We start from the raw sequence: 13968 nt of genomic DNA, 5'->3' as shown, positions 1-13968 counted from the left end.
ATTGGATGGGAAGAGCTGACCGAATCAATCATTTTCAATTGCAGAGCAAGATAAATAAAGTATAGGTATGAGAGGATATGTGAGCTGTCACCTGTCTTCAGTTGTCGTCCATCAGAAAAGAACCACACTATCTGTCCTCTTGCCAACAGTAAGTATACATTGCCTTCAAAAAAACAGTAAGTATACATTCAGCCCAGTACACAAATTTTCAGTTTGCTTTGGTTGGGGTGCGCCATGCCTGGGCTGTAGTGCAACACCCAGGCGACACGTGAGGACCCCAGCAGCAAGCTACTGTGGTGGGCCCTCCCCCACAAAAAATAAATTTAATATCGTTGTGGACACATGGCCCACATATCAGATATTAAACTGATAAGAACAGATACTACACTTGATCTTAGCCAAAAGGCCGAGAAAGGTAGGGGACGTATCAGGTGAAAATGACCAAAATCTGCAAATCTGAAAATTTTCCATGGTGTCCATCCGATCATGTACTAGTGGCCTCGATTTTCTTGAAGGGCATCCCACGTCTGGTCTGTGCATTTTGCAAAAACACGCCCGCAGACCATAATTCACTTTATATAGAACCCCTCGTGAGCAGTTCCACCTCACAGTCAATTCCCATCTAGGTCTGTACCAAACGAACTCTGTACCAGATTTCACATGAACAAGCAAATCGCTCAACAATGTCTACTGGATCAAAATATAAGAACAAATTTGTTCGAATGAAAGCAATACAACTCAGCTCTGGATTTGTTGGTGCGGCACAAAACTCAAAAAGAAGCAGCCATGGCTGCAGCTGAAGCACTGCTTGAGCAGAAGCTGTAGACGCAAGCATGGAAAGCCGGACGCCGGCGGCGTCTGCATCGAACTGCAGAAGCGCGGGATCTGTATGCGGTGGGGTTGGGGATGCCGGATCGAAGGACACTTGAGATATTGCACCGCCGGAACTGCGGGATCTCCATGTCTTAGATTCACTCTGGCCGCCGTCTCCTGGGAGAGAGAGAGATCGGATAGAATGAGCGTGACATAGCAGTTTTTTGGGATTTCAGGCATTTATTTGCAAAACATATGAGGTGGGATGGAGGCTATTGATCTCAACCGTTGGAGTGAAATCCAACAGCTCAGGACGCCATTTTCAGATTTTCAGAACTTGTGTTGTTTGCACGTGATATGCTCCCGAGTATGCTTCTAAACGCTGGCTTCCCTTGCTTTTTATAGCCTCGTCGACTGCCGCTCTTCTCTCCGCAGGCGAGGTGGGACTAAACGAAAGGAGCAGCAGCGCAGAGCTGAAGGATACGGCCCCTGTTCTTTTTCCCACCCGTCTTGGAGCACCAAAGCCTAACAAGGAAAGATCAGCCCATGTGCTGGACGGCCCAGTAACGGTTTTCCTGTAACTGGGCTTGTATTCAGTCTGTATTAGCGCCACCTGGATGTGCAAGGATTCAACATCAACAATCAGATGAAAACATGTGACCATGGCGTACTAGTACTACTCACAAGGCGTGCCACTTTGAGTTTTGCTCTCACTCAGAACACAAATACGATTAGAGCATCTCCAGTCGCGTCCCCCAAACCGTCCCCCAAAGCGATTTGGGGCGCGCAAAAAAAGCGTTCCAGCCGCGTCCCCCAAAGCCCTTTTTTGTTCGGCGCGCCCCGATACGGTGTCCGGCGCCCCGAGCCCGTCCTCGTCCCACAGGGGACGCTCCGGGGACGCCGGACACAACGAAAAGCGAGGCCAACCGACGCGGGCCCGACCCGTCGCCGGCACGAGGGAAAATTCGTCTCACACTCCCGCCAAATCCCGCCGCTCCCGCCAAATCGCGCCTATACCGCCGCGCACGAGGCCTCCCAAAACATATCCCGCCGCCGATTCATTTCTCCTATCCCGCCGATTTCTTTCTCCCTCCCGCCGTGCACCCGCCGCCGCTACCCTCTCCCCATTCCATGGCGCCGCCGACGACCCCCAAAAAGATGGCGAAGAAAGCGGCCAAGAAGCCGCCGGCAATGCGACGATAGGGGCGAAAGCGCCGTTCGCGAAGCCGCGGAAGGCGCCGGCTGCGAAGAAGAAGCCTGAAGGCATGACCGAAGATGAATGACAGCAAGATTGCCTGCGCCGGAAGCTATCGACGGCGGAGCGGAAAGGACGGAGGGCGGCGGAGCTGGAGAAGAAGGCTCTGGCGGCGCGCCAGCACCAGCACATAATCGTTGGGTGTATCGCCGCCACCAACGCGAGCCCATATAGTACGAACGTGCCGGTGTACGTTCCGGGAGTCTTCTCTCCGTCGCAAGCCGCCTTCTACAACGACGGCCCCTCCGCCACTCCCGGTGCGTGACGCCTAACTTGTCGCCGCACTACCAGGATGCGCTGCCGCACGGCGGCTTCAACCCCAACAACCTCTACTCCCCGGCGTACGAGCAACGCGAGCCGGGACCCGGTCCGGACGGCGGCCCTTTCACCGGCCGCAGGGGTCCGCTCGAATACGACGGCGCCGGTGCCGAGGAGGACGACGGGGTTGAGGAGGAGGACGACGAGGAAGAGGACGGGGTGGAGGACGACGAGGAGGACGACGTTGAGGACGAAGAGGGCGGCGAGGAAGAGGACGACGAGGGTGCCGGTGACGATGATCTCGTGGAGGTAGACGCGGACGGCGTGAGGACAAAGAAGAAGAAGAAGGCGTCGGGCACACGAGGCCCGAAGTGGACGGTTCTGGAAGATCTTTGTCTGTGCGAGTCGTGGGCGACGGTGAGCCATGACTCCATCATCGGCGCCAACCAAAAAGGCGGGAAGTATTGGGCGAGGATCAAGGCCGAGTTCGATGAGCGCAAGCCGATCAACAGCGACTACCGGAAAGTGCCAATGAAGAGGAGCCGGAAGGCAATGTCGACGCGATGGGCCATCATCCAGGCATCGGTGAACTCCTTCCATGGGTACCATCACGACTTAGAGACCGGAGGCGACAGCGGCGCCGACGTCGGCCAACCGGTACGATCGTTTCTTCCATAATCCGTAGCGCCCACATTGTGTTCGATGAAATGACTCTGCTTCCTTTGGTTAGTTTGATCGGGCTATGGAATTGTACGCCAAGTACTCGGAAGGTCACAAGTCTTTCGCGCTGACGATTGCTATGGCAAGCTCAAAGGGAACGAGAAATGGAAGTTGACGCGCCTGTCGTTGTCCAAGGGGAAGGACGCCATTGATCTGGACGCGCCGCTGGCAACGTCGGCAGGGCGTCCTACTGGCAACAAGGCTGCCAAGGCCGCCTTGGCCGACGCTGCGTCGTCTGAGAAGACGCAGGCGTCGATCACGAAATGCCTCGCCGACGTCTCCTCGACCTTTATCTCCCGCGATAAGAAGGCCGACGAAAGGTGGGCGGAGCTGCTCAAGAGGCAAGAGGAGAAGCCGGAGCTCAAGAAACGCAGGACGACATGTCCCCGCCGAGAACGTCGACGCAGGGAATGTCTCCCCGGACGCGAGCGGCGCACAACTTCTTCAAAGGCCGGATCCTCGACGACATCGAAGCCAAAATGGCGGCGGCGGACGCGGCGGCCCCGGCAGCGGCATCGGCATCGGCGGCGGCGGCAGCGCGCAGCAAGAGCAGGCCGACGCGTCTTCTACTGCTACACCTGCGTCGGCCTCCGCGTCGGCGACGGAGCGGACGCACCATGCACGGAACGGGCGGATCGCGACGAGGTCGTCGTGCTCGACGGGCCTGCGTCGACTCGGGACACGACACCGTCGACCAACCCCTTCTTCTAATTTGCATGCACCACCGGTCCGTAATATGATCGCGCGCCCAGTACTTTGATCGATCGCCGCTACTCGATCGCGACGATTCGGCGGGAACGATCTCTTTTAAATGCAAACTATTTGAATTTCTGATTGGGGGCGGCGTTTGGGGGACGCGGCTGGGGAGCGACGTCCCCCAAACGCGGCACGAACAAAACACGTCCCCCAAACGCTCGATCCGGCGCGCTTTGGGGGACGGTTTGGGGGACGCGACTGGAGATGCTCTTAGCCACATGTACAGTGATATTCTCTTTGCTTTGTCTTCAGACATCACCACCATACACGGATGAATGTCATGATAACAGAGTAGCAAGGGGCACCAGTATCACACGTCCATCCTAATCACTAATCTGGGGGCACAGAAATAGAAACAAATATTACTTCACCAGTACTATTATTATTTTTGCATAGTCTTCTGACTGAACAACTCTACATAGATCAATGACGGATGGACAACTGCGAATAGGCCCACGTGATAGCAGAGCAAAGGGCGCACCAGAAATGACCCGTCCTAAAAAAAACCCATGAATGTGGGCATTGCACTACACCAGGGAAGAATTTCCTCTCCAACAGCAGCGGTGACAGTGATGACCTTTTCGTGATTTCGTCGCACTCTGCTCAAGGCAGCTCGTCGTCTATTGCTTCTTGGCGCAGCTGGCCATGCCCATGACCTTCCTCTATTGCTTCTTGGCGCAGCTCGTCGTTTCCATCCCGTTCCTGGTGAACTGAAAAGATTTGAGGATATATGAACTTGGGGTTAAATGCAAACACCTTTACACTCATAGCCGACATATACTCCTGCAACAACTGGAATGGAATTGAAGTGAGGATAAACATACTGAAGAGCATCAGAACAGCATCTGGAAAGCAACTCTTGTCATCATGAATAATTCTAAATCAATTATGCCCACAAGACGATGCTCATCCAAGAGCAGAGACGATGAAACGGGAAACACTGGGTCTGACAGGTTGGGAAACCTAGTTTATTGATCCGTATCAATATGTACAGGTATTTAAACAAGCCCGGAAAGGGAAGGACACTGGTCGGCATTTTTCAAGGAAGTTTCAAAGAAAGCCGGAGGATTTAAATCCATATGAATTTCTGCTATGTAGGTTAGGAAGCTCAGCGAGGAAAAAAAAAATCCTCCCCTCTCTCGCGACCCGCGCCGCCCCCCCGCAGCGGCCGGGCCGCGCCCCTTCCCCGGCGCTCCTCCCTCCCTCCTCGCGCCCCCCCTTGCCGCCGCCGTCGGCGGGAGCCGCCGGGCCTTGCCTGGGCGGTGCCGGCGGCGGCGGGGACGTCTCTACCCGTCGCGGCGCTGGGGGCGCGGGGCTTCGGCCGGCGGCGGTGCTCCTCGGCGGCGGCGGTCCGGCGCGGCGGGGTGGTACCCGTGCGTCGGGTGGGTGGAGGAGAGGCGGCGCGACCGTTGGTGGCGGAGCTGCGCGGGCGGCGGCCATGGCGGGGCCTCGCTCGGCCCGGATCCGGGCCCGGCTCGGGGCCCGAAGGGGCTGGGCGGGCGGGCTGCTCATGGCGCCCCGGTGATGCTCCCTGGAGGTGGAGGAGATGCGACGGCGGTGGCTGGGTGGCGGCGGTACTCCGGCCGGCCTCGCCGCAGCGTGGTAGCGAGGTCTTTGCGGGCCTGTTTGGGCCCGGCCGGGCGGGTTTGACCTCGGCTGCCATGTCCGGGTCGGCTACCGCGAAGGCGGTGGAGGTAGTTCCCTCCCGCTCGGCCGAGGTGCTGCTACCCCCGACCCGGCTGTTTCTCATCTCTACGTCTAGGCCCTTCTCCGGCGACCACGGCGAGACAGCAAGGATGGCTTCAAGGTCGCGGTGGCGTGTGCTGGTGGGCGGCAAGTCGGGTGGAGCACGTCGAATCGTCCGGGTTTGTGGGTTGGGGGACGGGAGAAATCTTGTCGGCAGGCCCGACACTGACGCGGTGACGCTCGCGGGTGTCGCCTTGCCTTCCGAAGGGCGTCGGTAGTCCCTTCTCCCCACTCCTTCCGCGTATCGGGGAAACCCTAGGACCAGTCCGGGCAACGATGGCGTTGTCGTCACTTTCCTTGTTGAAGGTGTTGCTTGCTACGCGGCGCTTCGGCGTGCTAGGAGTGTGGTAGCATTCTCCGGAGGGCGCAGCGGCTGCGAGTCATTCTTGTTCTTGTCAAGCTGCCGGTGTCGGCTTTGTTTTCTCTTTCTTTTCTCTTGTGTTTCCTTTTGGGCTTGGTGTTGTGCTGCGGCCCCAGCGCGTTCGTTGTATCGGGTCGTTTGCTATATTAATATAGCGGGGCGGAAGCCTATTTCGAGGACAGTAGTCCAAAGAAACTTTTACTGAATATTCTGTTGTGCTTAATTCCTTAGAAAAATTTCATGACTACAACCTTTGGGATGATATTAGGTTTTTTCATGGTGTAAGAGAAAAAAAAAAGTGAAATGACTCGCTGTATTTTCTGCTAAACAAATCCCTTCAATCCTAGCATTCGATCTGCAATCCCGCAAATAAGAGAGAGGCCATTCGCTGTGTTCACTGACCCTAAAAAGGTTCAGTTCACGCAAATGAAAACATATATTTTGGCTACCAGCTACAGCTTGACATGAACAGTTGTATTTACAGGAGTAGTTTCCCATCGATATAAGAATATCAAGAAAAAACATATGGATACCTGAACTATAGATTACAGCTAATAATATAAGAGTTATTCTTATTAAATCTTACAAAAAGAATTAAATATTTACTATGGATTAGAGTGAAATGAGGCTTCTCCTCACCCAATCTTTGAAAGAAAAAGAACAACACACACCACCTGTTTATTGCACACAGTAAGATTAGATGCCACAGAATTTCAGCCTCCTGCTGATTCAGTTGCACCTAGTAGGTGATATTTTTCATTTAAGTAAAAAATCGTAGCTGTCATCAATATATTTTTTAGGGAAAAAAGATCAGACAAGCTCAAGTCAAACCCAACACACCCCAGCTATAAGCATGATGTTGCTATTGTGGGTACGTATTCATAGATAGCTTCAGCATTGATTTTACTTTATACACGTAGGTAATAGATAATAAGGACATGACAATGACTACATGAAGCTAGGAAGCTAGGACAATGCACCCTGCCAATACAAGTTATGGGATGCCGGATGCCAAGAAGAAAAAGGAGGTTTGAGAAAGAATTAACAAGCAAGGGCAAGGCCAAGATAGCTATGACAAATTATTACATCAACCAACTGTAATGACCACTTACTGCTGACTGTTATTTTAGCTGTAACTGCACCAATTCCATCAACAAAATAATCTATATCTAATGAAATGTAAGAAAATGAATACAATGCTCACTTTTTCAGTAACATCACCTTCACGTTCTCCCTCTATTTTTATTTACTTCGCCTTTTGGGTTTATTTAAAGCGAACTTTGTAATGTTTGACCAAATATTTAGAAAAAAAATGTCAACATCTACAATATAAAACCTAGGATATTAGAATCATCATGAAGTATATTTCCATACTATATACTTTTGATATTATAGATGTTGATATTTGTTACTATATTCTTGGTTAAGCACTACAAAGTTTGACTTCGACTAAAGTCAAAACACAAAGTAAATAAAAAACGGTGGGAGTACCTTATGTGCTCTTCTCCAAATCTTGTATGTGCATTGACCCTGACATCAAGATGGAATGTAATTATAAGCAATAAATGATGCTAGTTCACATGTAACTCACGCATCACATCTTGCTAGTCTGTGGGGTTTGATATTTTGGTAGAGACGTACAAAAGGGGTTCGTCATGAGGTGACTTTTTCTCTTGTGCTCGTGCCACTTAATGCCAGTAACACATGATATTGTAAAACTGGTAGGAAGTGGTCAGATTAAGTATTAACACACCAATAAGTGTTTGAAAGTCAGACTTACCAATAGCAGGTGATCCTTGACCCAAATTTTCTTTCACCAGTACGACCAGAACATATCGATCGAAACGGAGAACTGGGCAGGTAGTTGCGAAGCCAGATGATTAGAGCACTGGGTTCAACTACATAATTTATGGTCTTACCTTATACTAATAAAATGATGACAAAGAAAATCAAATGAATGTTTGATAAATATCATTGGGTTCACCTGATCCAGTGCCTGTATAGCAGCTCCACCCCCTTTCCTCTCTTGACTGGGCAGGTAGTTGCGAAGCCAGATGATTCGAGCACCGGGTCCAACTCCATAGTTTAACCTTCTACTAATAAAATGATGACAACGAAAATCGAATGAAGGTTTGATAAATATCATTTGGGTTCAACTGAACCCAGTGCTTGTATAGTAGCCCCGCCCCCCTTTCCTCTCTTGCTCTTCCTTCATCGGACAATTTAGCATTTCATCTCGGCAGACCAAAGCTTAAGCCTCTGGTTTCCAAGCTCGTTTTCCGAGAAAACCATGCAGCCACTCAGTCACATACACAGGAACAAATTTCCCACCCATTTCTTTGGCTTAGCTCTTGTGCTACTGGTCTCCTTGGCTTCTCCCACCAGCTCATGCACGGAGCAGCAGAAAAGCTCCCTTCTCCAGCTCCTTGCTGGGCTCTCGCGGGAGGGCGGCCTCACAGCATCATGGCGGAGCGACATGGACTGCTGCAGCTGGGAAGGGATCACCTGCAGCCCCAATAGGACGGTCACCGATGTTTCGCTGGCTTCTCGAGGTCTTGAGGGGCCCATATCTCCGTTCCTAGGCAATCTCACAGGCTTGCTGCGACTCAACCTGTCCGGCAACTTGTTGTCTGGTGGCTTACCGCTGGAATTGGTTTCATCCAGCAGCATCATTGTCCTTGACGTCAGTTTCAACCGCCTGACAGGAGGCCTGCATGAGCTACCATCTTCAACCCCTGTGCGACCTCTGCAGGTACTTAACATCTCAAGCAACTTGTTTACAGGAAGGTTCCCAACCATGACATGGGAGGTGATGAAGAGTCTGGTCGTGCTCAATGCCAGCACCAACAGTTTTACTGGGCAGATACCAACTACACCTTGTGTTAGCGCGCCATCTTTTGCTGTGCTTGAACTCAGTTTTAACCAATTCAGTGGAAACATCCCCCAGGGGCTCATTAACTGCACCGTGATGAAATTGTTCAGCGCTGGCTACAAAAATCTTAGTGGGACTCTTCCAAAGGAGCTTTTCAATGTTACCTCATTAGAGCACCTCTCTTTACCTAACAATCATTTGGAAGGACCACTCAATGGCATAATGAAGCTCACAAATCTGGTCATCCTTGATCTTGGAGGAAATGAGATCAGTGGAAAAATTCCAGATTCAATAGGTGAGCTCACGAGACTGGAGGAGCTGCATTTGGACCACAACAACATGTCAGGGGAGCTGCCATCAGGTCTGAGCAACTGCATAGATCTCACAACAATTGACCTCAAGCGCAACTACTTCAGTGGAAAACTTAGCAATGTCAACTTCTCAAACCTGTCCAATCTGAAAAAGATAGATCTTCTGTACAATCACTTCACCGGAGACATTCCAGAAAGCATATACTCCTGCAGCAAGCTGACTGCACTACGTCTATCCTACAATCATTTCCATGGTCAACTATCAGAAAAAATTGGCAATCTGAAGTCCCTCTCATTCCTGTCACTTGTTAATAACTCTCTTACAAATATCACAAGAACACTTCAGATCCTTAGTGATTCCAGGAGCCTCACCACCCTTTTTATTGGTTTCAACTTCTTGCATGAGACCATGCCAGAAGGTGACAGCATTGATGGTTTTGTGAATCTTCAGGTCCTTTCTATAAATGATTGTTCACTATCTGGAAAAAGATCAGATTGGTTATCAAAGACACCAAATTTGGGGATGTTATTATTACACAACAATGAACTCACTGGACCAATACCTGACTGGATCAGCAGCCTAAACTTCCTCTTCTATCTAGACATCTCAAACAACAGCCTTACAGGGGAAATACCGAGTGCCTTAATGGAAATGCCAATGTTAGAATCAGAGGCAACAGCACCAATGGTCTTTGAGCTGCCTGTTTATAATAAGAGTCCGTTTATCCAGTACCTCATGCCTGGTGCGTTTCCTAAAGTACTGAACCTAGGTACCAATAACTTAACTGGACTGATACCTGAAAAGATTGACCAGTTGAAAGCGCTCATTTCCCTCAACTTGAGCTCCAATAAATTATCCGGAGAGATCCCAAGACTTATCAGCACCCTCACGAACCTCCAGGTGCTCGACTTGTCCAGCAATCATCTCACTGGTACAATTCCATCCGCACTGAATAATCTGCACTTCCTTTCTAGATTCAACATTTGTAATAATGACCTAGAAGGGGCTATTCCAACTGTGGGCCAGCTTAGCACATTTCCAAGTTCTAGCTTTGATGGAAACCCGAAACTGTGTGGTCCTGTGGTTGGAAACCATTGCGGTTTACCAGAAGCAAGTCCAGTCTCCATTGCCTCAGCAAAACAATTTGGCAATCTTGTCATCTTTTTTATTGCCTTTGGTGTTTTCTTCGGAATAGGAGTGCTATATGATCAGATAGTATTAGCCAGATATTTTTGCTAAGCTTTTGTAATTTTTTATGACCATTGTGAACCATGACATGATCTCGAGTGGTTCTCACAGTTCAGCAAGACCAAGTCAGTGGATCCAGTTCCAGCAAGATTAGCATCCCGTGTTAACCTGGTATCACGAATTATTGACATCAATCTGTTACACTATGTAAATGAAAAAAAAAATATAGTGAGCAAGCAATCCCAACAGTGTGTAATCATTTTTTCAAGAATGTATACCTATTTTTTCAGTATTACTTTGATAAACATGATATAGGTGATGAACGGGACACCCTACAACCATGAGTTATTTGTAGTCTAGCATACTACCATGCAGTTAAGATTTTAGAGCTACACCAACAACATACAAGATTAAACAAATTTAGCGGAATGGTCCGTTCATAAACCAATCATGGGTAAAACAAGAGGGGACCCTAAATCTCAATATAGTTTCCATCTAACTCAAATCCAGGATCGCAATTCTCCAGCAAATAACATGGCTTATGCAAGAAAATTAAGAAATATCTATGAAATTATCAAACAGAGATTCTAGATAGCGCTACAAGGTCACACGAATTAAGCAGCAGCTTTGTGATTCCTTTGGTACCTTAACTCATAGCATTTACAACTGGAGTCAGGAGCAGAGCAGACAGCAAGGGTCACATGATGTGTGGGTCAGAACTGCGTCGGTTCCCCTGCCTGCCTGGTCTCCAGACATCGGACTTGGGAGTGCCAGTGGCGCTAGCCATTGCACCAGGTCACTGTATGCATGTAATTACTTCGACCTCGCCTTCGTGTGATAGGATCACAGATTCACAGGAGATGATCTGGGTAATTGAAGCTGGCCGAAGTTTGAACATTTGGGGTTTGGGCCAAGACCAGTGAACTGTTCTTTTTTCCTTTTGAACTGTACGAAGACAATGCTTTTATTTTGTAATGGAAAGACAGATCGGTTCATGCACTTCCAAGCAATTTGGTGATGAAAAATGAAGCAACACAAGGAAATACTTCCAACATGTTGGACTCTGGTCCATGCCAAAAGCTACGCTGATAGCACCGCATATCCCAAAAAAAAAACATGAGGACAAAGAGCTGAGATTATTAGCATTGAAACAGCACATCCTGTCGTCGTGGTGAACGAGCAGATGCCATAGGATGGCTTAAGTTGGGGCCGAATGGACGTATGAGGATTCGGGGGAGGGTTTGCGATTAGATGGGAAGAACTTCCGGATGCTTTCCTCAAGAACACAACCAAAGGCCGGTATACAAGAAGAGAGACAAGAGGAAGAACTCTTTACTAGATCGCTAGCTTCATTGATCTCAACATGGTTACAAGTTTCTCAGTACACTGATCTCTCTATGGTCTCGCACCTGTAGGAGGCAGTACCCCCTCTCCTTATATAGGGGAGAGGGTGGCTTACACTGGAAGAAACCCTAATGGCATCTTTGACTAGACAAACTACTTTACAAAGCTACTTTAATCATAGATGACACCGGAGTCCTCTTTAATCAGGGGCGCCGACGTCCTCCGGCTTCTTTGACCGTCACTCTTCTCTTTATCGTCAGCCCTTCGTCAAAAGTTACTTTGCTTAGCTCATCTTTGTCTTCTAGCTCCGGAGAGAATCTTTGACCGGTCCTCGCCGACGGGCTCTCCTTTCCGGTATCTTCTTTACCGGGTTCCGGTATACCCCTCTTGGGGATACCGGCTTAGCTCCACTTAGCTAAACTCTTAACCTCAGGTTCCGGTATAAACATTAAACCGGTATCTTGATGGCACGAGCCATCCGGTTTGGCATGCCTTCGGCATACCGGGGGTCATCCCCCCAACATTAGTCCCCGAAGCTGGTATAGTCTGGTGGATCCTATCCAACAGACCATGCCAGGTTCTTATGTCTTTGATACCTGTTTGATTCATCCGGCGTCACGCTCGGATCCGGCATCTTTGCCCGGATCCTCCTTATCTTTTCTTTGCAAGTCATGCCCCGGTGCCTTATCTTCCGGTATCTTAACCATTAAACGCTTCCTCGGCGAAGTCGAGAATATCTCGGGCCCCGCGCCTGACAGAGACATGCGCACTGTGACTGACGCGCCAGTGTCAGTTGTCATTTCGTTTCGACTTCCGCGCGCTCATTTAATGCACCGCAGCGGATCCCACTAGCCGTTCCAGATCTCTCGTGTGCCCCCGTGTGGCCTTCGGTTTTTCGCGTGTATCCCGTCGACACGTGGCGGCCCATTGTGCGAACCGCCGTGGGCCGCGAGGCGAACCGCCGCGGCCCGGCGGTTTCCAGCCCACTTCCCTCCTTCTTTATAAGCGCAACCGCCGCTCCTCCTTCATCTTCTTCGCATTCCCCACTTCCTCGCGCGCGAGTTCATCGCCTCCGTGCCTTTGCCATTCTTCGTCGCCGCCGCTTGCTCGAGCCCGTTGCCCGGCGAACTTACTCCTCGTGTTCCGCCGGACGTCGTCGTGCTGAGATCTTCAGCGGCAACTTCACCGAGCCCGCCGCATTCGCGCTTCCTCAAGCCGTTCTTCGCCTCGTCGTCGCCGGACTTCCTCGGCGGCCCTAGGCTCGCCGCTCCTCCGGACAAACTCCTTCCTCGCGACTCCGCCGCCTCAGAGTTAGGCTCGCCGCGCCTTTACCTCTTTCTCTTTTGCACTTTGGATCTCGGGGACGGTAGAGTATTTATTCGCTCTTTGTTTTGCTTTTCCTCTTACTCGTAGATCTTCGCGCGAGGGTTCGTTTGGGGAAAAGCTGTTTCTCGGTAGATTTCGGCATCTCCTAGATCTCCATGTCTAGCGAGGGATCTCTCCCCGCCGCCACTTCTAGCACCCAAGATAGCAACGCCTCCGACGGGTTAACCGACGACCTCGCCCGGATGGGCCAGGCATCCAGCCGGAAGCAAGAGGCCGGCACATCTAGCCGGGCCTCCGGAAAGGACAAGACACGCGGAGCTTGGAGAGGTTCCGACGTGACCCAATATGAGATCGACTGGCTCTACCGGTCCAGGAGGATTCCGGAAGGAGTTACCTGCCGGCTTCCTCGCGGCGAAATCCAACCGGTGCTCGAACCGGGTGAGGCCGTTGTTTTCCTTGCTCACTTTGAGCGTGGCTTCGGCCTTCCCGCCTCGATTTCTTTCGCCAACTCCTTGACTTCTATCGCCTCCAACCTCATCATCTCCCCGGCAACGCCGTTTTTTATCTTTCTTGCTTTGTGGCCTTCATGGAGGGCTACATTGGCATCCGTCCCGCTCGCGAGACGTTCGCCCGCTTTTTCTCCCTTCGGATCAATTCGGTCCGGGGCAAGGACATTCCTAAGCCCAAACCCCCGTTCAATGCGGGTCTCGTATTATCGGCTCCCGCCAAGGGAGCCCCTTTTAAGTTCAACGGCCTCGAGTCTTGCCGCTTGTGGCGAGACGACGTTCTTCTATGTGAAGAACGCGGGCGACGAGGACCTCATCAACTTGCCGGCGTTCAACCCGGCGCCACCCGCCAAGACCAACTGGCGGTACAACCCCGGAAGGGATCACACCGAGACGAACCGGGTGGTGCGCTTCATGCGGGGGTTGATGAGGGACACCAACATCTGCTCCGACGATATCATCCGTGCCTTCATCGGCCGCCGGTGCTTCCTCCAACGAGCCGCGCTCACAA

General features: G+C 50.9%; 1 protein-coding gene and 1 non-coding gene across 2 annotated transcripts; one reads left to right on the top strand and one right to left on the bottom strand.

Moving 5' to 3' along the window:
- Positions 1-222: 222 nt before the first annotated feature.
- LOC124679840 lies at positions 223-419 on the bottom strand. Its single transcript, XR_006995268.1, has one exon. It is a non-coding gene; the product is annotated as a U2 spliceosomal RNA (small nuclear RNA).
- Positions 420-8199: 7780 nt separating this feature from the next.
- Positions 8200-10332, top strand: LOC124672978 (tyrosine-sulfated glycopeptide receptor 1-like). The gene has a single exon (XM_047209122.1). It carries the CDS (start codon positions 8200-8202, stop codon positions 10330-10332), a length of 2133 nt encoding a protein of 710 aa, XP_047065078.1.
- The last annotated feature ends 3636 nt before the right edge of the window (positions 10333-13968 follow it).

The sequence above is a fragment of the Lolium rigidum genome, chromosome 7 (genome assembly GCF_022539505.1).
Source record: "Lolium rigidum isolate FL_2022 chromosome 7, APGP_CSIRO_Lrig_0.1, whole genome shotgun sequence".
NCBI classification, from domain to species: domain Eukaryota; kingdom Viridiplantae; phylum Streptophyta; class Magnoliopsida; order Poales; family Poaceae; genus Lolium; species Lolium rigidum.
The sequence above is the reverse complement of the archived record's forward strand: the minus strand, read 5'-3'. Positions and strand labels throughout refer to the sequence as shown.